The 26236-nt window shown below is 38.8% G+C and overlaps 1 protein-coding gene across 6 annotated transcripts in view; it reads left to right on the top strand.

Annotated features, from left to right (window-relative positions):
• Window positions 1-26236, top strand: part of TMEM116 (transmembrane protein 116) — an 85592-nt gene that overhangs the window by 15019 nt on the left and 44337 nt on the right. For all 6 annotated transcript variants that reach the window (XM_063647103.1, XM_054442168.2, XM_054442165.2 and 3 more), the window contains one exon: window positions 6373-6504. Coding sequence is in view for 4 of the 6 variants with exons in the window: in XM_054442165.2 (XP_054298140.1) it covers window positions 6373-6504 (132 nt within the window). In the remaining 2 variants the exon portion in view is untranslated. The remainder of the gene's footprint in view (window positions 1-6372; window positions 6505-26236) is intronic.

Genomic DNA, 26236 nt, shown 5'->3' with positions numbered 1-26236 from the left:
AAACTTTCTTTGGTGCCAGTGAGCTTGCTTTCAAAACAACATGTACTGTTTCCCTTTCTAATAAAATTCCCAGTCATCTCTTTGTTCTTCAGACATGTCCAAGACCACGCAGTCTGTGTGTATGCCCTGAAATGCAATTCTTGCTTCCCAAATAAAACATTTTAAATTTAGAGATTTGTCTTTATATATTTCTTGACTTCACCATTTCACATTTAGTCTTAGTTTTTTTAGTCTCTTAACAGTTATAAACTTATGATGGGTCATAAGCCAGTAGAATCTATGACTGTGCCATCCAGCTGGAATTTTAGAAAGCTTACCCAGAGAAAAGGCCATATGTGGTTGACATAATAGCTGATATTTATTGAATACTTTATACTTTTAAATGTTTTATTACATATTATTTCACTTTTTTATGTTTCTGTTAGCCAAGGCAACTTGACCATCTAACCCTATTAACAAGATATTAATTAGCATCTTACCTCTTTTTCTGGTTTGGGAGAAATATATGAGAAAAATCCTCTTGTACAGGTGGGCTTGGGAGAAAGAGATGAGAAAAATTCTGTTTTGTACATGTGGGGAGATTAGTTCTCATATTAGGTAATATCTGTTCTGGGTTTTTTTTGTTTGTTTTTTATTTGTTTTTTTTTTTTTTAGATAACAGGATTTTGCTGTGCCACTCAGGCCATAGTACAGGATCATAGCCTACTGTAGCCTCAGACTGCTAGGCCCAAGCGATCCTGCCACCTCAGCTTCCTGAATAGCTGGGACTACAGGTGCACGCCACTATAGCCAGCTACTTTTTTTAATTTTTAATTTTGTAGAGACAGGGGTCTCGTTATGTTGCCAAGCCTGGCCTGGAACTCCTGGCTTCATTCAGTCTTCCCGCCTCAGCCCCACAAAGTGCTGGGATTACAGGCTTGGGCCACAATGCTTGGCCAGGACTTTAAAATTTGTAAATGTATTTTTTTATTGTGAGATATATCAGACATGAACTAGAATGCATGAAACATGTATGTACTGTTTAAAGAATGATTATAAACAAACACTAGTGACAAGAAATGGAACATTACCTGTACCTCCAGACGTATACCTATTGAGGTTCTTCCCAATCACAGCTCTCCTTCTCACCTCTAGAGATAATCAGTATCCAGATTTTTGTGATAAGCATTTTTTACTCTTATGTACGGTTTACCAGAAATGTATGTATGTTTAAACAATTTAGTTTTGCTTGTTTTTGAACTCGATATAATTGGAATAATGCTATATGTATTTTTGTACATATTGTTTTGCGAGTTGCTTTAATCCCTCAATATTATTTGTGAGATGTATCCACGTTGTATAGAGCATGAGTTCATTTCATTTTCATTGATGTCTGGTATTCTGTAGTATGAATATACTAAAATTTATTTACCTGCTTATGCTGCTATAAGCATTCTTGTACATGTTTTCTTGTACATAAGCATTATTGTATAAGCATTCTTGTACATTATGCTGCTATAAGCATTCTTGTACATTATGCTGCTATAAGCATTCTTGTACATGTTTTCTGCTGCACAAATGCACAAGCTTATCTAGTGTATTTGCCCAATATCAGAATTGTCATAGGATTTCCACTGCTCCTAAATTAATGTCAAACTCTTTTCCAACTGGTTGTGCCAGCAGTGTATAAAGGGTCCTGTTGCTTTTTGTTCCTGTTAATACTTGCTGTTATCAGACTTTTAAAATTTTTGCCATGGGTGTGTAATTATTTTCTTATTGTAGTTTTAATTTTTCATTTCCTTTATTACTAATAAAGTAGGGCATATTTTCATATGTTTATGGCCATTTGGATTTCCTCTTTTGTTAAATATTTTTGCCTGTTTTTCTATTGAGTTTTTCTTCCTGCTTTATAATTTTTTTAAAACACAGTTTGGATCCTTTGTCAGTTATATGTGTTATAAATATCTTCTCCTATTTTGTGGTATGTCTTTTTACTTTCTTTATGGTGTCTTGACACAGACTCAATTTTTTCATTTTAATGTGGTTGATTTTTTCATTATTTCTTTTAGAGCTCTTTGTGTTTTGTTTAGGAAAATTTTCCCTAAACAAAAATTGAAGACATTCTCCTATAGAATGTAAAAAAAAGGTTTACAGTTTTTGCCCTTTCACATTTAGGTCTTTAAACCACTTGGAATAAATTTTTTTTTTTTTTTTTTTTGAGACAGAGTCTTTTTCTGTTTCCCTGGCTGAAGTGCAGTGATGCAATCACGGCTCACTGCAGCCTTGACCTCCTGGGCTCAAGTGATCCTCCTGCCTCAGACTCCCAAGTAGCTGAGACCACAAGTGTGTGTCACCATGCCCAGCTAATTTTTTTATTTTTTTATTTTATTTGTAGAGATGGAGTCTTACCATGTTTCCCAGTCTGGTCTTGAACTCCTGGGATCAAGCAGTCCTCCTGTCTTGAACTCCTGGGATCAAGCAGTCCTCCTGCCTTGACCTCCCAAAATGTTAGGATTATAGTCATATAGTCACTGAGCCTGGCCTAGAACTGATTAGATGGAGTCTCACTCTGTCACTCAGGCTGGAGTGCAGTAGCGTGATCTCGGCTCACTGCAACCTCCGCCTCCTGGGTTCAAATGATTCTCCTGCCTCAGCCTCCTGAGTAGCTGGGATTTCAGGCGCCCGCCACCATGCCCAGCTAATTTTTGTATTTTTGGTAGAAATGGGGTTTCACCATGTTGGCCAGGCTGGTTTTGAGCTCCTGAGCTCAGGTGATCTGCCCACTTCCCAAAGTGCAGGGATTACAGACGTGAGCCACCATGCCTGTCCTAGAACTGATTTTTTGAGTGTAGTGTGAGATACAAAGTAGGGGCCTAATTTCATTTTTTTTTTCCTGTATGGATACCCAATTGTTCTAGCTTCATATTTTGAAAAGACTATCTCTTTTCCACTGATTGAATAAGCCACTTATGTCATACATCAGAGATCTATATATATATTGCTGGGTTTAATTTGGGCTATTTTCATTCTATTCACCTATTTGTCCGTCCCTGTACTAGTACCACAATATCTTCACTCTCGGTCTATGTTAGATTTGTAGGGAGACCCCCTGAAACTATTGCTATGGAATAAAAGATGAAATGCTCCTGATTATTGTAAATACAAAATTGCATGCAGGATTTTGTAAAGACAATGCAAGGTTGGGCTGCCAGAATGAGCCAACAGCACGTGATGTGCTTCTCCCTGCAGAGAGCCTATAAACAGACGTGCAGTCAGGGAGGTTTCACATCACCAAGATTACTAACCCAGAAAAGCAGATGTTCATAGCTCTGGGAATGGAATGCAACCCTTGTGGAGAGCCTATAAATGGACACATGAGGGGCGCCTGTTCATATGGATAAGATAGGGTTATAAACGCTCTTATCTTGCCACGGCTCTTCTGGGTCTCTTTAGGGTTAAGGCATACTCCCTTCTGAGAATTTGTGGTCTAACCAGTTGTTTCATGTCCTGTTTCTATTGATTGTTTGCAACCAGCTTTTGCTGCAAATATTACTGCTGATTAGTATCTTACTAAACGTAGGTTATGGATAGACTGTGTGTCTATTTTAAGGCTCTGTTAGAAATTGCTGACACACACACTATATTGTAAATTCTTATCTCTGTATACTGTACTTATGCATACCGATGTTACATTAAAGAATTACTTCATCCTCATGTGATCATCTCACCTCATAATCAGATGACCCCCTAAATCCCTCACTAACCTACCCCCGCCCTCACTAAACTTAATAATAAATGCTGGTATATCCAGTGCATTGGCGGCATCACAGGACCAGAAGGCGGTGACACCCTGGACCCAGCTTTCACTATTTTGTGTGTGTCTTTTATTTCTCGACCTGCCAATCCGCCTGGGAACAAAGAAAGAGCCCTGTTGCATTGCGGGCTGCTAGCCAGATCCCACAATAAGTCTTAAGATGAGGTGGGGCAAGTTCTCCTTTTTTTTTCAAGAGTGTCTTGGTTATCTTAATATTTTGTATTTGTTTCTTTTTTTCCTGAAGAGTTGGGTTTATTTCAGTAGTAAATTTGAAACTCTTGACTTAAGCAAAAGTACTATAGTAATTATATCAGGAATAGACAATTTCCTACACTGTCAAATATATGAAAGTTTCTTTTGTACTTTCTTCAACACTGATCAACAAGCAGTTTCAGTCCACATTTGCTTTGATCTGTCTGCTTAGTTAACTTGAGCTGCTTCTTCAGAGATTCTGGCATCTTGGATGGGGGAGGGCAAGGGAGGCTGAAGTAGACCTTCACAGAATCATAGATAAACTACTGTAGTGCAGTCAGAGTACCAGTCATAATGATACAAACAGTCCCTTCCATACACCTTTAAATCCAAGTCTCTGGAGGACTTGAGAAGCACTGCTACCTTTTTCTTTATTCAACACAGATACCACAGAATCATCAGGGTGAGAAACAATTGCACAAAACACTCCAGGTATGTAACCTGCTACAAATGTTACTACCAGCTCCTCTGCTTTGAACATTCACCGCAGGGCTTCCGAACCACAAACTTGTACAGTGCTTCAACAGTACCTTAAAAGCAGGCAAACTTCATCATGGCATATGCTATCTGTCTCATCCAGAGAGGAGCAACCCCTTTGTAGAATGTTTTTAGGCCTTCTTCCTTATACATCTTGGGAGCTGCATCCCTCAAAGTCTTGGTCTAACCTGGTTGGGTTTGAATTTGAACCTTAGCAGCTTCCATAGGGCAATTACAGCAAAGAATTCAGCACTGGCAGAGGCAGCCAAATACAGTGATGTGCACCAGAGATAACATGCTCTGGGAGTATGTTGCTATACAAGACTTAAAAGACTTCATAAAAGCCAAACTTGCAGAGCCCCTGCATGGAGTGGCCAATGAAAGTCAGAGCCCGTCCTTTAGCCAAACAATGAACACCATCCTCCTTAAGTGTAACTGAGAATCCATTAAATATGCCCTTGTACTTTTGGGGGTCCACCTGCATACAGCGTTTCACTAAACCCAGGGGAATGACCGCAGTGTGTGTCAGACCACAGCCTAAGACCCCACGAGAGCCACACAGTGCATAATACTTCGTGGAGTCAAATTCACAACTGTACTTTTATAAGGCAGCAGCTGCCAGGTTAAGAGAGCAGTGGGGGGGCCTTGCGGGTCTTGTGGGACTGCTGTGGAGGTCCGTGAGGCCATCGTCCACAAGCTGCAGGTGTGACACATTGAAGGAGTTCACCCATGCCAGGTGTGCCATGGATGAGAGCTTCTCCCTAAGATGACAAACACCCCACCTTTACTCCCTTGGATTGTGGCTCACAGGGTGATATTTTGTACTTCTACATCAGATTTAGAGTCAGCTTGTCAAGTTCCACAGGAAAATAGGTTGAGATTTCATTGAGATTGCATTTAATCTTTAGGAGTCCCTCAATAAATGGTTTATAATTTTCTCCATAGGACCAAAACTATTTTTAGATAAGTGGGAATGGGGATGCCAAAAGGAAAAGGATAAGAAGAAGACAAATTTCACCAGTGTGGTCAGAAATTGAAAGGCAACACATACAGTTCATTCTGACATTTGTCAGTATTACTGACTTTTTACCCTGACTTTTTATTACTGTAAACATGTTTTCATTTTCTTTAAGTCCTCAGCCACATCCCTAAACACTTAGCAGAATACCTCATTTCTTATATTTAGAAGATGTTTGGCTAACGCCTGTAATCCCAGCACTTTGGGAGGCTGAGGCGGGTGGATCACGAGGTCAGGAGATCGAGACCATCCTGACTAACACGGTGAAACCCTGTCTCTACCAAAAATACAAAAAATTAGCCGGGCGTGGTGCTGGGCACCTGTAGTCCCAGCTACTTGAGAGGCTGAGGCAGGAGAATGGCGTGAACCTGGGAGGCAGACCTTGCAGTGAGCCGAGATCGTGCCACTACACTCTAGCCTGGGCGACAGAGCGAAACTCTGTCTCAAAAAAAAAAAAAGTAGATGTTGCCTGTGCCATTAAAGCACTCTCAATTGTCTCCTTGTGGTACATCTCCACTGCAAAATTTCTCATCTTTCCACTCTTTTTTTAACCCTATACCTAAGAAAGGAGTGTCCCTGTGAGTAAGAAGCTTCAGTACTTATCTATCCATGAGTACTCTGATTCCAAAACAGTTGGGATAACTGTGGTTATAGTGGTTATAGATTCCTTCCTATCTGTAGTCTTCCTTTGCATTCCCCACAATCAACCAATGGCAGAGGCCCCAGAAAAATGATGCCAGTTTCCTACTAGAAACATAAAATGTAAGAATTGTTACATTGTTAACATCCTAGCTACATCACATATGAAATGAGGATTTTATTACTTTGACAGATAAGACCACTTTTTTATCTGAGCTTCTGTGACCTGCTCCTGGGACTTTGCTGGCTCACGGAGACACTTCTCTATGGAGCTTCAGTAGCAAACAAGGACATCATCTGCTATAACCTACAAGCAGTTGGACAGGTGAGTGCTACAAGACTGTCACTGCACCTTGCAAGAAAGGCACACTCAGATCTAAATAGAAACAAAGATGATTCACCTTGGGAAGTGGAGACCCATTTGTTTATTGTTACATTTTGAAACAATAGCTTTTATCTTTTTTCATATTAAAAACACTATTTATTATAGAAAAATTTGAAAATTCAGAGAAGCAAAAAGATAAATAATGTTATCTTTACTCTTTTTTTTTTCTGAGATGGAGACTTGGTCTGTCACCAGGCTGGAGTACAGTGGTGCGATCTCAGCTCACTGCAAGCTCTGCCTCCCAGGTTCATGCCATTCTCCTGCCTCAGCCTCCCGAGTAGCTGGGACTACAGGCGCCCGCCACCACACCCGGCTAATTTTTTTTGTATTTTTAGTAGAGACGGGGTTTCACCGTGTTAGTGGCCTCGATCTCCTGACCTCATGATCCACCCGCCTCGGCCTCTCAAAGTGCTAGGATTACAGGCATGAGCCACCGCACCCAGCCATTTTTTTTTTTTTTGAGACAGAGTCTCGCTCTGTCACCAGACTGGAGTGCAGTGGCGTGATCTTGGCTCACTGCAATCTCCGCCTCCTAGGTTCAAGCAATTCTCCTGCCTCAGCCTCCTGAGTAGCTGGGACTACAGGCACGTGCCACCAGGCCCAGCTAATTTTTGTACTTTTAGTAGAGACGGGGTTTCACTGTGTTAGCCAGGATGGTCTCGATCTCTTGACCTCATGATCTGCCAGCCTCAGCCTCCCAAAGTGCTGGGATTACAGGTGTGAGCCACTGTGCCCAGCCAATGAATACTTTTTATAACCTGTTTTTATTATTCATCATATTGTGACCGTATTTCCAGGTAATGAAATACTTTTCTATAACATCATTCGAAATGATTGGATGGTTTTGTGTTACAGGAGTAAAATAAACATTGGATTTTGGAAATACTACAGATAATCATATATGGATTGTATATCTTTTATGAATTTTACCAATGGATTAATCCACATAGTGCCATCAGTATATAATACTGCTTCTATATTTCTGAGACACACAGTGTGAAAAAAGTAAAGGTTAAAATGCAGCCTATGCTCACTGCTAGATATTTCCTTTGGAATTTGTTACTAGAGGGGAAATTTCTTTCAATTTAGTAAGAAATTAATAATATGTAATTGGTGGTATAAAATCTGTGCACTAATATGTTACCGATCTCATATGAGTTTAAAGTGTTTTAGAGTCATACGTTGCTCAGTCCTGCTAATAACCTCATGAATTAAATAGAATTAAGGCTGTGTTGTTTATTCAGGTAATTATAGTATTTGATCAGAAAAGTCTGTATTAGAATCCTGGACCTGATTAACTTTGTAATGTTTTGCCAGTATCTAATCTTTCTGAACTTCAGTCTCCTAATCTGTAAAATGTCCATTAATAATATTTACTTTGTGCTTGGTACAGATGTGGTTAATGTTACTTTTTTTTTTTTTTTTTTTTTTTGAGATGGAGTCTCGCTCTGTCGCCCACGTTGGAGTGCAGTGGCATGATCTCGGCTCACTGCAAGCTCCACCTCCCGGGTTCACACCATTCTCCTGCCTCAGCCTCTCAAGCAGCTGGGACTACAGGCACCTGCCACCACGCCTGGCTAATTTTTTGTATTTTTAGTAGAGACAGGGTTTCACCATGTTAACCAGGATGGTCTCCATCTCCTGACCTCGTGATCTGCCCGTCTTGGCCTCCCAAAGTGCTGGGATTACAGGCGTGAGCCACTGCACCTGGCCTGTTACTTTGTTTTTTTACAACTTTATTGAGCTGTATCTATAGTAAACTGTACATATTTATGGTGTACAGCTTGATCAGTTTTTACATATGTATTCCCCTGTGAAATCATCACCACAATCAAGATAACAAGCATTCCTGTTTCCATCACCCTCCAAATCATTTCATATATGTTTTCCTTTACCTCTTTGAGCTATGTAGTATAATAGCTGCTTTTAAAAATATTTGTGGGATATTTCCAATGTCTGGCTCATTTCTAGTCTGGTGTCTGTTGATTATCTTTTCCCATGAGAATGGGTCACATTTTCCTGTTCTTTATATGTCAGGTAATTTAGGATTGCAACTTAGATGTTATGAATACTATGTTGCATAGACTCTGGGTCCTTTTGTAACTCTCTAGAAATTGTTAATATTTTATCTAGCAGGCAACCTGATTAGGTTTAGAATGTAAATTTGGTCTCATCATCTGTGGACAATGGTTCAAATCTCAATTTAGTTCTATAAGCCTTGGCTACGCTGGTTTGAGACTGTCATGCACATGCATAGTAGACAGGTTAGGCTGAGACTTGTTTGCATTAATACACAAAATTAAAGCATCCATTTTCCTGGCTGCCTTTCTTCTAGAATTCTCTCCATACTTTCCTGCCTAAAGGGGGCCCTTTTCTGATCTCTGTTGCCTAAGATAGATTTCTATTAGAGTTGCAGGTGCCTTCATTGAGCAGCATCATGACTGAGGTACATGCTTGAGCAAAACTAAGAGAAAAGAGAGGAAAAAGTTTGGGAAACTCACTTCTTCTGTTTGGTTTACTTCTCCAAGTTTGACTTCTTTCCACAATCTACCTGTTTTTGTTTACTTTTCAGAGTCTTCAAGTGGTTGTTTTTTATATTTTTCCTAGGATTCTTACTTGTAATCAGGGATGAGCTGGAGAGGGCTTAAACACACTAGTTTGTTTGTTTTTTGTTTTTGTTTTTGTTTTGTTTTTGTTTTTGTTTTTGTTTTTGAGACAGAGTCTCACACTATTGCCCAGGCTGGAGTGCAATGGCATAATCTTGGCTCACTGCAACCTCTGCCTCCCAGGTTCAAGCGATTCTCCTGCCTCAGCCTCCCAGGTAGCTGAGATTACAGGCACCTGCCACCACGCCTGGCTTATTTTTTGTATTTTTTAGTAGAGACGGGGTTTCACTATGTTGGCCAGGCTGGTCTTGAACTCCTGACCCTGTGATCTACCCACCTCGGCCTCCCAAAGTGCTGGGATTACAGGCGTGAGCCAGTGCGCCTGGCCTGTTTGTTTGTTTTTTGAGATGGAGTCTCACTCTGTCACCAGGCTGGAGTGCAGTGGCACAATCTCGGCTCACTGCAACCTCTGCCTCCCAGGTTCAAGCGATTCCCCTGCCTCAGCCTCCTGAGTAACTGGGACTACAGGCGTGCGCCACCATGCCCGGCTAATTTTTTTTTTTTTTTGTATTTTACTAGAGATGGGGTTTCACCATGTTAGCCAGGATGGTCTCAATCTCCGGACCTCGTGATCCACCCGCCTCACCCTCCCAAAGTGCTGGGATTTCAGGTTTGAGCCACTGTGCCCGGCCTTTTTTGTTTTGTTTTTTAAGATTGTGGTAAACTATACATACCATAAAATTTACCATTAAAAAATTTTTAAGTATGGTAAAAATGTAACATAAAATTTACAATCTTACTTCTTTTAAGTATACACTTCAGTGACATTAAACATTCAAGTTGTTATACAACTATAACCACAGTCCATCTCCAGAACTTTTTCATCATCTCAAACTGTGTACCATTAAACAATAACTCCCCATTTCTCCCTAGTACCAGCTCCTGGTAACCACTGTTCTACTTTCTGTCTCTATGAATTCAACTACTCTAGGTACCTCATGTCAGTGGAATCATATAATATTTGTCCTTTTGTGTCTGGCTTATTTCACTTAGCATGTCTTTAAGGTTTATCTTGTTGTAGCATGTGTCAGAATTTCCTTCGTTTTTAAGGCTGAGTAATATTCCATTGTATGGATAGACGACATTTGGTTTATCTGTTTATCTGTCAATGGACACTTGGGTTGCTTCCATCTTTTAGATGTTGTGAATAATGCTACTATGAACATTGATGTACAAATACATTTGAGCCCCTACTTTCAGTTCTTTTGTACATATACTCAGAAGTAGAATTACTGAATCAGATGGAAATTCTGTGTTTGATTTTTTGAGGAAATACCATGTTTTCCATAACAGCAGTGCACAGTGCCCTGGTTTCCACATTCATGCCAACATTTGTTGCTGTTTTTTTGTTTTTTAAGTAATAGCCATCATAATGGGTATAAAGTGGTATCTCATTGTGGTTTTGATTTGCATTTCTCTAATCATTAATAATGTTGGGTAGCTTTTCATGTGCTTATTGGCCCTTTATATATCTTCTGAAGAAATGTCTCAAGTCCTTCCCCCCCCCTTTTTTTTTTTTTTTTGAGGGAGGACAAAGTCTCGCTTTCTCACCCAGGCTGGAGTGCAGTGGCACTATCTCGGCTCACTGCAACCTCCGCCTCCCGGGTTCTAGTGATTCTCCTGCCTCAGTCTCCTGAGTAGTTGGGATTACAGGTGTACGCCACTATACCTGGCTAATTTTTGTAGTTTTAGTAGAGATGAGGTTTCACCATGTTGGCCAGGCTGGTCTTGAACTCCTGACTTCAAGCAATCCGCCTGCCTCAGCCTCCCAAAGTGCTGGGATTACAGGTGTGAGCCACCATGCCCAGCCCCTTCCCCATTTTTTAATCAGATTGTTTGCTTTTTTGTTACTGAGCTGTAAGAGTTCTTTATAAAGTCTTTATATTAACCCCCTGTCAGACATACAATGTGCAAATATTGTCTCCCATTCTGTAGGCTGCCTTTTTATTCTGTTAATTGTGTCCTCTGATGCACATAAGTTTTATAAATTTTGTTACAGTTCATTTTTTCTTTTGTTGCTTGTGTTTTTGATGTCTTACCCAATAAATCATTTTCAAATCCAACATTATGAATCTTTTACACTATATTTTCTTTTAAGAGTTTTATAGTTTTAGTCTTACATTTAAGTCTTTGATCTATTTGTAGATTTTCATATGTGGTGTAAAGTAAGGGTCCAACTTCATTCTTGTGCTTGTGGATGTTCAGTTTTCCTGGTACCATTTATTTATTTATTTGAGACAGAATCTTGCTCTGTTACCCAGGCTGGAGTGCAGTGACATGATCATGGCTCACTGTAGCCTCCACCTTCTGGGCTCAATTAATCCTCCCACCTCAGCCACCCAAGTAGTTGGGACTACAGGTGCATGCTACCACACCTGGATAATTTTTGTATTTTTGGTAGAGATGGGGTCTCCTATGTTGCTCACACTAGTCTCGAACTCCTGGGCTCAAGCAGTCCTCCCGCCTCAGCCTTCCATAGTGCTGGGATTACAGGCGTGAGCCACCATGCCTGGCCCCATTTGTTGAAAAGAATGTCCTTTCCCCATTAAATGATCTTGGCATCCTTGTCAAAATCATTTGATTATATATGTAGGATTTATTTCTGGACTTTTAATTCTGATCCATTTGGTCTATATGAAACTGGAAAGTGTGAGTCTTCCAACTTTTTATTCTTTTTTCTTTTTGAGACAGGGTCTTGCTCTGTCACCCGGGCTGGAGTGCAGTGGCATGATCGTGGCTCACTGCAGCCTCAATCTGCTGGGCTTAAGTAATACTCCTGTCTCAGCCTCCTGAGTAGCTAGGACCACAGGTGCACGTCACCACAGCTGGCTAATTTTTAAATTTTTTTTTGTAGAGATAGGATCCTGTTGTGTTGCTCAGGCTGGTCTCAAACCTCTGGGCTCCAGTGATCCTCCTACCTCAACCTCCCAAAGTGCTGGGAATACAGGCGTGAGCTATCATGCCTGGCCTCTTCTTTTTCAAGATTGTTTTAGCTATTCAGGGTCCCTTGAGATTCCATATGAATTTTAGTATGGTATATTTTATTTCTGCAAAAAAAAAGTTGTTGGGATTTTGATAGGGATTGCATTGAATCTGTAGGTCACTTAGGGTAGTATTGAACATCTTAACAACAGTAAGTGTTTCAGCCAGGTGTGGTGGCTCATGCCTACAATCCCAGCACTTTGGGAAGCTGAGGCAGGCAGATCGCTTGAGCCCAGAAGTTTGAGACCAGCCTGGGCAACATGGCGAGACCCCGTCTCTACAAAAAATACAAAAATTAGCTGGGTGTGGTGGTGTGTGCCTGTAATTCCAGCTACTCTGGAGGCTCTGAAGGCTGGGATGGGAGAATTGCTTGAGCCCAGGAGGTTGAGGCTGCAGTGAGCCATGATTCCACCATGACACCAGCCTGGGTGACAGAGTGAGACCTTGTCTCAAAAAAACAAAAAACTGTAATAGTAAGTCTTCCAATCCATGGACATGGGTATCTTTCCATTTATTGGTGTCTTCTCTAATTTCTTTTAGCAATGTTTTATACTTTTTAGTATACAAGTCTTTTGCCTCCTTGGTTAAGTTTATTCCTAAGTATTTTATTGTGTTTAATGATATTGTAAATGGAATTATTTTCATAATTTCTTTTTTGGATTGTTCATTGTTAATACATAGAAGTGCAGCTGATTTTTGCATGTTGATTTTGTATCTGGCTACTTGGCTGAATTCTATTATTTGAACAGTTGCGTGTGTGTGTGTGTGTGTGTGTGCGTGCGTGTGTAATCTCTAGCATTTTCTACATATAAGATCGTGTTATCTGCAAACAAAAATGATTTTATATCTTCCTTTTCAATTTCGTTATCTTTTATTTCTTCTTGCTTAATTGCTCTAGCTAAGACTTCCAAAACTATGTTGAATAGAAGTGGTAAAAGCAGGCATCCTCACCTTGTTCTGAACTTAGAAGAAAAGCTTTGTCTTTCATCACTGAGTATGATGTTATCTCTGGGCTTTTCATATATGGCCTTTATTATGTTTTTTTATTTTGTTTTTACTTTTTTGTTTATGAAATGATTTAATATTGATAATGTATAATAAAATGGGAATTGTTATATACCTTTGGTGGAGAAGACTAAATTGGTAACATTAAAAAAAATTTTTTTTTAATTTTGTGGGTACATAATAGGTATATATATTTATGGGGGTACATGAAATGTTTTGATACAGGCATGCAGTGTAAAATAATCACATCATGGAGAATGGGGTTATCCATCCCTTCAAGCATTTTTCCTTTGTGCTATAAGCAATACAGTTATACTGTTTTAATTATTTTAAAATGTGCAATTAAGTTATTGTTCACTATAGTCACCCTTTTTCCTTTGTGTTATGAGCAATAGTTATACTGTTTTAGTTCTTTTAAAATGTACAATTAAGTTATTGTTGACTATAGTCACCTTATTGTGCTATCAAATAGTAGGTCTTATTTATTCTTTCTAACTATATATATTTCCTGTACCCATTACTATATATATTTTTTGTACCCATTAATCATCTCCACCTCCTTCCTACCTTCCCACTACCCTTCCCAGCTTCTGGTACCATCCTCCTACTCTTTATGTCCATGAGTTCAATTGTTTTGATTTTTAGATTCCACAAATAACTGCAAATATACAATGGTTGCCTTTCTGTGCCTGGCTTCTTTCACTTAATAGAATGATCTCCAATTCCATCTATGTTGTTGCAAATGACAGATCTCATTTTTTTTTATGGCTGAATAGTACTCCAGTGTGTATATGTACTGGCCTTTATTTTGTTGAGATAGTTTTATTCTGTTCCTAGTTTGGGGTTTTTTTGGGTGGGTTTTTTTTTTTTAAATCATGAAAGGGTATTGAATTTTGTCAAATGCTTTTCTGCATTAATTGAAATAGTCATATAGTTTTTTCCTTAATTCTATTAATGTGATATATTAATTGATTTCTGTATGTTGAACCATCCTTGCATTCCAGGAACAGCTCCTATTTTGTCATGGTGTATAATCCTTTTAATGTGCTGTTGAATTTTGTTTGCTACTCTTTTGTTGAGGATTTTTGCAACAGTATTAATCAGGGATTCATCAGGGATATTGGTCTATTCTTTTCTTGTAGTGTCATTGTCTGGCTTTGGTATCAGGGTTTTGCTGGCCTCATAGAATGAGTTAGGAAGCATTGCATCCTATTCAACTTTTTGGAATAACTTCACAGGTTTTGGTGGTAATTATTCTCTAAGTGTTTGATAGAATTTACCAGTAAAGCCATTTGGTTCTAGGCTTTGTGTTTGGGGAAATTTTTTGATTACTGATTAAATCTCCTTACTAGTTATAGGTCTGTTCCAATTTTCTATTTCTAAACTATTATTATTATCACTATTATTATTGTTTGAGACAGGGTCTTGCTCTGTCTCCCAGGCTGGAGTGCAGTGGTTCAATCACAGCTCATTGCAGCTTCGACCTCCTGGGCTCAAGCAATCCTCCCACCTCAGACCCCCACATAGCTGGGACCACAGGTGCATGCCACCATGCCCACCTAATTTTTTTGTTTTTTTTTAAGATGAATTCTTGCTCTGTTGCCCAGGCTGGAGTGCAGTGGCGTGATCTCAGCTCACTGCAACCTCCGCCTCCCAGGCTCAAGCGATTCTCCTGCCTCAGCCTCCCAAGTGGCTGGGATTACAGGCACACGCCACCATGCCCAGCTAATTTTTGTATTTTTAGTAGAGATGAAGTTTCACCATATTGGTCAGGCTGGTCTCAGACTCCTGACCCCAGGTGATCTGCCTGCCTTGGCCTCTCAGTGCTGGGATTATAGGCTTAAGCCACCGTGCCTGGCCCCAGCTACTTTTTTTTTTTAGAGAGATAGACAAGGTCTGGCTATGTTGCCCAGGCTAGTCTTGAACTCCTGTGCTGAAGTGGTCTTCCCACCTCAGCCTCCCAAAGTGTAATCCCAAAGTGGGATTACAGGAATGAGTCACTGTGCCCAGCCTAAACTATTAAAGACTGTATTCTTTGGCTAATGTAGTCACTGAAGTATCTTTCCATTACCTTAGTGGTGAGCTTGTGATTGGTCAGAAATTTCCTTAGATTCCTCATACAAAAACAAACAAACAAAAACCTTTCATGGTCTTTGCAGATTGGTTCTGTATTGGAGCATTGTTTCAGTGCTTAGCTAGGTCGTTTAGCCTTTCTTAGCCTTTGCTTCCTACTTGCACGAAGCCTGAATGTGCATAGGAGTTGCAAATGTAGATTTTTTTCTGAGTATGTGTCCTGCTCTGGACATGCATGTGGCCTTCTAGATTCCCCAGTATCTGCATGTACTTTTCTGATTGATTGATTGATTTTCTAAATTGACAAATAAAAATTGTATGCATTGGCCAGGCACGGTGGCTCACGCCTGTAATCCCAGCACTTTGGGAGGCCAAGGAGGGAAGATTGCCTGAGCTCAGGAGTCTGCAACCAGCCTGGGCAACACGGTAAAACCCCGTCTCTACTAAAATACAAAAAATTAGCTGGGCGTAGTGGCATGTGCCTATAGTTTCAGCTACTGAGGAGGCTGAGGCAGGAGAATTGCTTGAACTCGGGAGGCAGAGGTTGCAGTGAGCCGAGATCACACCACTGCACTCCAGTCTGGGCAACAGAGCGAGACTCTGTCTCAAACAAAAAAAGGTATGTATTTATGATGTAAAACATAATGTTTTAATGTATGTATATATTTTGGAATGGCTAAATCATGCTAGTCAACATATCCATTACCTCACATACTTAACATTTTTTTCTGGTGAGAACATCTAAAATCTACTCTGTTGGCAATTTTCAAGTATATAATATTATTAACTGTAGTCACCATGTTGTACAATAGATCTCCTGAACTTTTTTCTCCTATCTAACTGAAATTTTATATACTTTGACCAATGTATCCCCAGTATGCCTCCTCCCCACCTCCTAGTTCCTGGTAATCACCATTCTGCTATCTACTTTTATGAATTCAACTTTTTATAATTTCACACATAAGTGAAATTATGCAGTATTTGTCTTTCTGTGCCTGGCTTATTTCAGTTAGGATAATATACTCCAAGTTTATCCTGTTGTTACAAATGACAAGATTTTCTTCCTTTTAAAGGCTGAACAGTATTCCATTATGTATATATAGCATATTTTCTTTATCCATTCATCTATTGATGGACACTTAGGTTGACTCCATATCTTGGCTATTATGAATACTGAATACAGGATTTCTTTCAGAGTTCTTATTTCCCCATGTGTTTCCTTCCCCAGCCTCTTTCCCAGGCTTTTGGTTCTCTCTGCTGTTTGACCTGTTATCCCTTGCCCCAGAAGGCTGTGGCTAATATATTTGCCTCTAAGTACTTTTGACATATGCTGTCTTTGAGGCCACTCCTGCTCTGAGAAAATTCCAAGGTGGATGAAATAAAAGCAAGCCCCTATGTTGATCCTGCAGGGAAGGACAAGACACACCAAAACACATAGCTACAATTATTTGAGAATAAGGTCCATATCGATCCCTGTGGCACTAACAACCTGCAACAGGAGTGCAGACTGCTGTCCCTACAGTTGTCATTGAATTAGGGAGTTGGGGGTGGTAATGCAGGTAAATTAAAATGCCATAACACTCTCTTACCAAAATTTACCATGTCTTCCTTCACTAAGCATTCCCCTGGGTTTTGTAAATTTTTGATTAGATTCTAGAGCTCAAAAAAAGTTGGTTTTGACTGGTTTTTATCCAGCTTAATTGTTGCTTTAGTGGAAGGATAGATGTTTGGAGTTCTGTACTCCATCATTTTCTGTGATGTTACTCTATTTATTTATTTTTTAAACAGCTTAATTGAGGTATAATTGCAAACATTTAAAGTATACATTTTGATAAGTTTCTTTCTTTTTTTTTTTTTTTGAGACAGTGTCTCGCTCTGTTACCCAGCAGTGGCACAACCACTGCTCACTGCAGCCTCAACCTGCTGGGCTCAAGCGATCCTACCACTGCAGCCTCCAGAGCAGCTGGAACTACAGGTGCACACTACCACGCCCAGTTAATTTTTGTATTTTTTGTAGAGAGGAGGTTTCACCATGTTGCCCAGGCTGGTCTCGAACCCCTGGGCTCATGCAATCTGCCCACCTCAGCCTTCCAAAGTGCTGATATTGCAGACATGAGCCACTGCGCCAGGCTGATATATTTTTTATCTCTATGTAAATATCATGCTGGTTTTAAAAACGGACTTTATTTTTAGAACAGTTTTAGATTTACAGAAAAATTGGGCAAATACTACAGAGTTCCCAGGTACCTACCATACCCTCCTTAGTTCCCAAAGTTTCCCCTATAATCATTTTGCCTTAGTGTGGTACATTTATTACAACTAATGAACCCATATTGGTACATTATTATTCACTAAAATCAGTAGTTTAAGTTTCAGTCTTTGTGTTGTGCAGTTCTGTGGCTTTTGATAAACTCATACTGTCATGTGTCCACTATTATAATATCATCCAGAATAGTTTCACGGTCCTAAAATTTTTTATTCACATATTCATCTTTCTCACACTCTTCCTTTCCTTCGCAACTCATTGATATTTTTATGGTTTCTATAGTTTTGCCTTTTCTAGAATGTCATGTAGTTGGAATCATACAGCATATAATCTTGTCGGATTGACTTCTTTTCACTTAGCAATGTGTATTTAAGGTTCTTCCAGGTCTTTTAGTGTCTTAATAGCTCATTTCTTTTTATTTGTTGTATGGGTTTATCACAGTTTTTAAAAATTCTTTCACCATTATGGGACATCTTGGTTGCTTCTAGTTTGGGGCAATTATAAATAATGCTTCTATAAACATTAGTATGCAGGTTTTTGTGTGGACATAAGTTTTCAGTTCAACTGAGGAAATAACTAGGAGGATGATTGCTGGATTATATAGTAAGCCTATGTTTGGCTTTGTAAGAAATTTCCAGACTGTCTTCCAAAGTGGCTGTACCCTCCTTCATTCCCACCAGCAATAAATGAGAGTTTCTACTGCTTGGCATCCTCACCAGCACTTGGTTTCAATGTTTTGGATTTTTGCCATTCTAGTAGCTATGTATTGGTGTCTTGTTATAATTTTCAGCTCTCTAATGACATATAATGTTGAACTTTTTTTATATGCTCATTTACTACCTGTCGTCTTTGGTGAAATATCCAAATATTTTGTTTTCTTATTGTTGAGTTTATGAGTTATTTGTGTATTGTGGATACAGTACCTCAGTCAAATGTATTTTGGAAATGTTTTCTTCCAGTCTGTGGCTTGTCTCTTCATTCTTTTAACAGAGTCTTCTGCAGAACAGATTTCAAAATTTTTTTGAATGAGGCAAAATTTATGTAACAGCTTTTTAAGTGAACAATTGAGCAGCATTTAGCATATTCACAGTGTTGTTCAACCACCAGCTTTATGTAGTTCCAAAACATTTTCAATACACTAAAAGGAAACCCTGTACCCATTAAGAGATTATTCTTCATTCCCCATCAGTCTGCTTTCTGTTTTCCTTCTGTTTCTATATTCTAGGTATTTACTATAAATGGAATCATACAATATGTGTAACGTTTTGTGTCTGGCTTCTTTCACTTAGCACAATGTTTTGAAGTTTCATCCACATTGTAGGATATATCAGTACTTCATTCCCTTGTATAAATAATATTCTATTGTGTATATATATATATATATAATATGTATACACAATTTATTCATCCATTCATAAATGTGAGGGTTGTTTTCACCTTTTGGCTAGTGTAAATAGTGCTTCTACGGACATGTGTACATGTATTCATTTGAATACCTATTTTCCAATGAAGTTCCACTCATCCATTTTTTCTTTCATGGATCATGGACCTAGGTGACCCAAGGTCATCTAGATTTTCTCCTATGTTATCTTCTAGACATTTTATAGAACTTTTGTGTTTTACATTTAGATCTGTGATCCATCTTGAGTTAAGTTTTGTGACAAGTATAAGGTCTTATTTTTGCATATGGATGTCTATAAGTCTAACACTATTTGGTGAAAAGACTACACTTTTTCCAATGAATTGCTTTTGATCCTTTATCAAAGATGAGTTGATTATATTAGTGTCTGCATGGTGTCTTAGTTCAGGCAGCTATAACAAATTAACATACAATGTGTGACTTAAACAACAGACATTTATTTCTCACAGTTCTGGAGGCTGGAAGGTCCAAGATTAAGATAATCAGCAGATCTGGTGTCTGGTAAGAGCCCACTTCCTGGTTTGCAGATGGCTATTTTCTTGTTGTATCCAAACATAGTAGAGACGAGAACATAGTAGAGACGAGAGAGAGCGAGCAAGCCCTCTCATGTCTTTTTATAAGGGCACTAATCTCATCTGTGAAGCCTCCACCCTTAGGAGCTAATTGCCTCCCAAAGGCCCCACCTTCTAAATGCCTCACCTTTGGGGTTAGGATTTCAACGTATGAATTTTGAGGGACAGAAACATTCAGTCCATAACACGTGGTATATCTCTGTATATCCTCTTTATCTGTGACTTTATATTAAAGTGGGTTTTTTGTAGACAACATATAGATGGGCTTTTTTTTTTTTTTTTTGAGACGAAGTCTACTCTGTCGCCCAGAAGTGCAGTGCTGTGATCTTGGCTCACTGCAACCTCCGCCTCCTGGGTTCAAGGGATTCTCCTGCCTCAGCCTTCTGAGTAGCTGGGATTACAGGCATGCACCAACATGCCCAGCTAACTTTTGTATTTTTAGTAGAGACAGGGTTTTACCATGTTGGTCAGGCTGGTCTCGAACTCCTGACCTCGTGATCTGCCCGCCTCGGCCTCCCAAAGTGCTGGGATTACAGGCGTGAGCCACGGCGCCAGCTGGGCCTTTTTTTTTTTTTTATCTACTCTAACAGTCACTATGTTTTTATGGGTTTATTTAGATCATATTCAAAGCAATTATTGATATAGTTGGATTAGTATTTGTTTCCTGTTTGTTGTATCTGTTCTTTATCTTCCTCTTTTTTTCTTTTTCTGGTTTTGAGCATTTTAAAAATTATTCTATCTTCTCTCTTTTCTTAGCATATCAATTATACTTAATTTTTAAGTATAATTTTTAGTTACTCCCCAAGAGTTTGTCTTACACATTTACTAATCTAAGTTTACTTTCAAATAATACTATGTTGTTTCATGGGTAGTGCAGGTACCTTGTAACAGAGTATTCCTAATTATTCTTTCCCGTCTCTTATAATATTGCTGTTGTTTATTTTAGTTACCCTTATGATACAATCATTCAATACATTTTTTTCTATTGTTATTATATCAGTTAAGAATAAGAAAAATGAAATATTTTATTTGAGCTTTATTTATTCCTTCTCTGATTTTTTTTATTTATGTAGATCCGAATTTACTGACGTACACAATTTTCATTCTTTCTGAAGAACTTCTTTAACTTTTCTAAGAAAATAGGTCTACTTGGTGATAGTTTTTGTTTGTCTGAATTTCTCCTTCACTTGTTTTATTAGGGTGAAATTCACATAACATAAAACTAACCGTTTTAAAGAGTACAATTCAGTGGCATTTAGCACATTAACAATCTGCAACCGTCTCTCCTTCATTTTTATAGAATAATTTCACTGAATACTGGAAACAGAATTCTAGGTTAGTGGTTCTTTCTTTCAACAGTTTAAATATTTCACTGTACTTTCTTCTTGTTTATGTAGTTTGACAAGAAGTACAGTATAATTCTTATCCTTGTTTCTCTAAAAAAAAGGTGGTTTTAAAACTGGCTTCTTTCTAGATTTTTCTCTTTGTCTTTGGTTTTCTGCAGTTTGAATATGATATTTCTAGGTGCAGATTTTTTGGTATTTATCTTGCTTGATGTTCTGTAAGCTTCCTGCATATGTGATTTGGTGTCTGTCGTTAATTTTGGCGCAATCTCGGGTCACTGCAACCTCTGCCTTCCGGTTTCAAGCGATTCTCCTGCCTCAGGTTTTATGTTTATATGACCAGGAGCTGGGCTATATTTAATGTATGCTATAGCTTTTGGTGCCAGAGGCCTCAGTTTCCTACAATTTACTGGGTTCCCTCCCTTACCCCATTGTCTATGGGTTTCTCGGGCAGATTACGAGGTCAGGAGTTCAAGACCAGCCTGACCAACATGGTGAAACCCTATCTCTACTAAAAGTACAAAATTAGCCAGGCGTTGTGGCGTGCGCCTGTAATCCCAGCTACTCAGGAGGCTGAGACAGGAGAATCCCTTGAACCCGGGAGGCGGAGGTTGCAGTGAGCCAAGATCACACCACTGCACTCCAGCACTCTAGCCTAGGCGACAGAGCGAGACTCCATCTCAAAAACAAAAACAAAAACAAAACAAAACAAAAAAACTTCTTAAATGGAGTTGATGGTTTGAAACTCAGTTATAATTACACTGAAGCCCCTTTGACTTGATGGTAAGGTATTGGAGAGGGGAAGCATTCTATAATCTTATAATTAAATCTTAAGCATTTATTTTTATGGGCCTGAGCTCTTGGGCTGTGACCTTCAGAACTTTTTCTCAGTGTTTTTTTTTTTAAAGTATCCCTTTACATCAGACAAGAAGGCTAGAGGGGCTGAAGTTGACTAATTGTCCTTCACCCATGTCAGATAAGGCTCTGATGAAGTAGTTTCTCTGGAAGGCAAGTCTATTTAGCTTTTTTCTTGCTATAAGGATAGGAGTGGTGACTTCTAAGCTCTTTGCTCAATGGAACTGAAACCAGAAGTCCCTAACATGGTATTTTGATTATTTTAGCCGTAAACCATTTCTTGAAATTAGGCAGTATTAGCTCTCCAATTGTGTTCTTCTTATCAGAGTTGATTTGGCTCTTCTATGTTCTTTACCTTTTTCATATGAATTCTAGAATATGCTTGTTAGCCAGGGGCTGTGGCTCATGCCTGTAATCCCAGTACTTTGGGAGGCTGAGGCAGGAGGACTGCTTGAGCCCACGAGTTCAAGATCAGACTGAATAACCTAGGGAGACCCCGTCTCTACTAAAAAAAAAATGTATGTATATATAAGCTGGGCTTGCGGGCACATGCCTGTGGTCCCAGCTACTCAAGAGGCTGAGGTGGGAGGATTGTGTAAGCCCAGGAGGTTGAGGCTACAGTGAACCCTGATCGTGCCACTGCACTCCAGCCTGGGTAGGAGAGCAAGACTCTGTCTCAAAAAAACAGATTTCGCCTGTCGGTTCCTACAGAAATGTCTGCTGAGATTTTAATTGGGATTGTATTGAATCTATATATCAATTTGGAGAGATGTGACATTTTTACAATATTTAGTCTTCTGACCCATGAACAAGGTATATTTGGCAAATTGCTTAGGTCTTCTTCAGTATCTCTCTGCAATATTTTGTAGTTTTCAAGTATATAGGTCTTTCACATCCTTTGTCATATTTATCTCTAAGAATTTGATATTTTTGATGCTATTGAAATAACTTTTTAAATTTCAAATTCCAATTGTTTATCATTAGTATATAGAAATAAAATACATTTTTATATATTGGTCTTGTACCCTGCAACCTTGCTAAAGTCGTTCATTAGTTTGAATAGCTCTTTTGTAAACATCATTGGCTTTTCTACATGGATGATCATGTTGTCTACAAATGTTACTTTTTCCTTTCCAGTCTGGATGCCTTTTATTTCTTTTCTTTTCTTTTTTTTTTTTTTTTGAGACAGAGTCTCACTCTGTCACCTAGGCTGGAGTGCAGTGGTGCGATCTCGGCTCACTGCAACCTTCTTCTGGGTTCAAGTGATTCTCCCACCTCAGCCTCCCTAGTAGGTGGGATTATAGGCGTGCACCACCATGTCCAGCTAATTTTTGTTTTGTTTGTATTTTTAGTAGAGATAGGGTTTTACCATGTTGGCCAGGCTGGTCTCAAACTCCTGACCTCAAACCTCAAATGATCCGCTCACCCCGGCCTCCCAAAGTGTTAGAATTACAGGCATGAGCCACACTGCTCCTGGCCTATTTCTTTCTTTCCCCTGCCTGATTGCAGTGACTAGAACCTCCAGTACAATGTTGAATAAAAGTGGTGAAAGTGGACAGTCCTGTCTTTTTCCTGATTTTAGAAGGAAAGCATTCCATCTTTCACCTTAAGTATAATGCTAGCTATAGATTTTTCATAAATATCCTTAATCAAGTTGAGGAAATGTTTCTAGTTTGGTGAGAGTTTTTTTTTTCTCTGTTTTTAAAATTGAGAATGGATGTTATATCTTTCCAAATGCTATTTTCTGTACCTATTTAGATGATCACTGGTTTTGTTTTTTTTTTTAGTATTTTAATAGGGTGATTTAAATTGATTTACTTCTGAATGTTGAAACAACTCTGTAGGCCTGAGATAAACCCCACTTAGTTGTGATGTATTATTTTTATATACTGTAGGATTTTTTGTTTTTTTGTTTTTTTTTTGACAAAGTCTCGCTTTGTTGCCCAGGTTGGAGTGCAGGCCACGATCTGCAACCTCCGCCTCCTGGGTTCAAGTGATTCTCCTGCCTCAGCCACCCAAGTAGCTGGGATTGCAGGTGTGTGCCACCACACCCTGCTAATTTTATATGTTGGCCAGGCTGGTCTCAAACTCCTGGACTCAAGTGATCTGCCCTCCTCGGCCTCCCAAAGTGCTGGGATTACAGGTGGGAGCCACTACTTCTGGCCTTGATTTCCACTTTGATCTTTATTATTTCCTGTATTTTTACTATGGATTTAATTTGCTCTTTCTTAAAATGGAAGTTGATGTCATTGATTTGAGATATTTCTAATATAAGCATTTAATGCTACAAATTGCTACCTAATTACTGCTTTAATAGCATCTCGTAAATTCTCTTTACTTACGTATATTTTTAGAGATGGAGTCTTGTTATGTGGCCTAGGCTGGACTCACACTCCTGGACTCAAGTGATCCTCCTGAGTAGCTGAGACTATGGGCATGTGCCATGGTAGCTGGTACATCCCATAAATTCTAATATGTTGTTTTAAAATTTTTCTTTAGTTAAAATACTTTCTAATTTTCCTTTTGATCTTTAATCCATGAATTGTTTAGTTATTTAGAAGTGTATAATTTAGTTTCCAAATATTTGGGGATTTTCTATGGATCATGCTGTTATTGATAATGTAATTTAATTTCATTTTGTGATTTGAGTGCTTTTGAAATTATTAAGACTTATTTATTTATTTATTTATTATTTTTTTGAGACAGAGTCCCACCCTATCGGCCAGACTGGAGTGCAGTGGTGCAATCTCAGCTCACTGCAGTCTCTGCCTCCTGGGTTCAAGCAATTCTCCTGCCTCAGCCTCCTGAGTAGCTGGGACTATAGGAGCATGCCACCACACCTGGCTAATTTTTGTATTTTTAGTAGAGATGGGGTTTCACCATGTTGGCCAGGATGAACTCGATCTCCTGACTTCGTGATCCATCTGCCTTGGTGTGTTTTTTTTTTTTTTCTTTGAGACAGAGTCTTGCTCTTGTCACCCAGGCTAGAGTGCAATGGAGTGATCTCAGCTCACTGCAACCTCCGCCTCCTGGGTTGCAGCAATTCTGCCTCAGCCTCCCGAGTAGCTGGGATTACAGGCACACGCCACCACACCTTGCTAATTTTTGTATTTTTAGTAGAGACGGGGTTTCACCATGTTGGCCAGGGTGGTCTCGAACTCCTGATCTCAAGTGATTTGCCCGTCTCGGCCTCCCAAAGTGCTGGGATTATAGGCATGAGCCACCACACCCGGCAAGACTTATTTTATGGTCCAGAATATGTTCCATCTTGGTAGATGTTCTGTATGCATTTGAAAAAAAAAATTACATTCTGCTATTGTTGGCTGGAATATTCCATAAATATCAATTCTGTCAAGTTGGTTGATAGTATTGTTTAAGTTTACTAAATCTTTGCTAATTTTCTATTTATTTTATTCATTAGTGAGTGAGGAGTATTGATATCTCTGACTATAATTGTGGATTTGTATATTTCTCTTTGTAGTTCTATTTTGCTTCGTGTATTTTGAATCTCTTTTATTAGGTATTTAAACAGTATTTTTATGACCTCTTGATTAAGTGACACCATTATTGTTATGAAATGGCTTTCTTTATTTTGAAGTCTACATTTTCTGTTACTTATATAGCCATTTCAGCTTTCTTTTGATTACTGTTGCCATGGTATATATTTTAATGTCTTTATTTTTTGTCTAACCTGCTTCAGAGGAAGAGTTGGGTTTTGTTTTTTTGTTTTTGGTGGGTTTTGCTTTTTTTTTCACAGATAGGGTGTCACTGTCACCTAGGCTGGAGTGTAGTGGCATGATAATAGCTCACATGACATCAAACTCCTGGGCTCAAGCAATCCTCCCACCTCAGCTTCCTTAGTTGGTAGGACTACAAAAACCACCGTGCCTGGCTAATTAAAAGATTTTTTTTGTAGAGATGGGGTTTCACTATGTTGCCCAGGCTTGTCTCAGATTCCTGGCGTCAAGCAATCCTTACACAAGTGAGCCTTTCAAAGTGCTAGGATTACAGGCATGAGCCACTGATCCCACCTATTTTTTTAAATTTTAATTTATTTGTGTTTTATATATAAAGTACACTTCTTGTGGTAAATATTTAGTTAGGTCTTACTATTCCAGTCTGACAATCTTTAATACCTTACATTTAATTTGATTATATAATTACACTTGAATCTAACATTTAGCTGTTTGTTTTCTATTTGTTACATCTGTTTTTTGTTCCCTTTTCCTTCAATTCTGCCTTTTTTGGATTAATCTACTACATTTTGTTATTACATATTGTCTTTTTTGTTGGCTTATTAACTAAAATTTTTTAGTTGTTTTTTTTTTAAGTTACTGGTTGTGTACAGGGTTTACAGCATACATTTTAACATTACAGTTAAACTTTAAGTGATATTATGCCACTTCACATATAGGATAAGAATCTTACAATAGTGTACTTTCATTTCTCTTCTCCCAATCTTTATGCTATTGTTGTCATGCATTTTTCTT

This window comes from Pongo pygmaeus, chromosome 10, assembly GCF_028885625.2.
Source record: "Pongo pygmaeus isolate AG05252 chromosome 10, NHGRI_mPonPyg2-v2.0_pri, whole genome shotgun sequence".
Lineage (NCBI taxonomy): Eukaryota > Metazoa > Chordata > Mammalia > Primates > Hominidae > Pongo > Pongo pygmaeus.
This window is presented reverse-complemented; position numbering and strand designations above follow the sequence as displayed.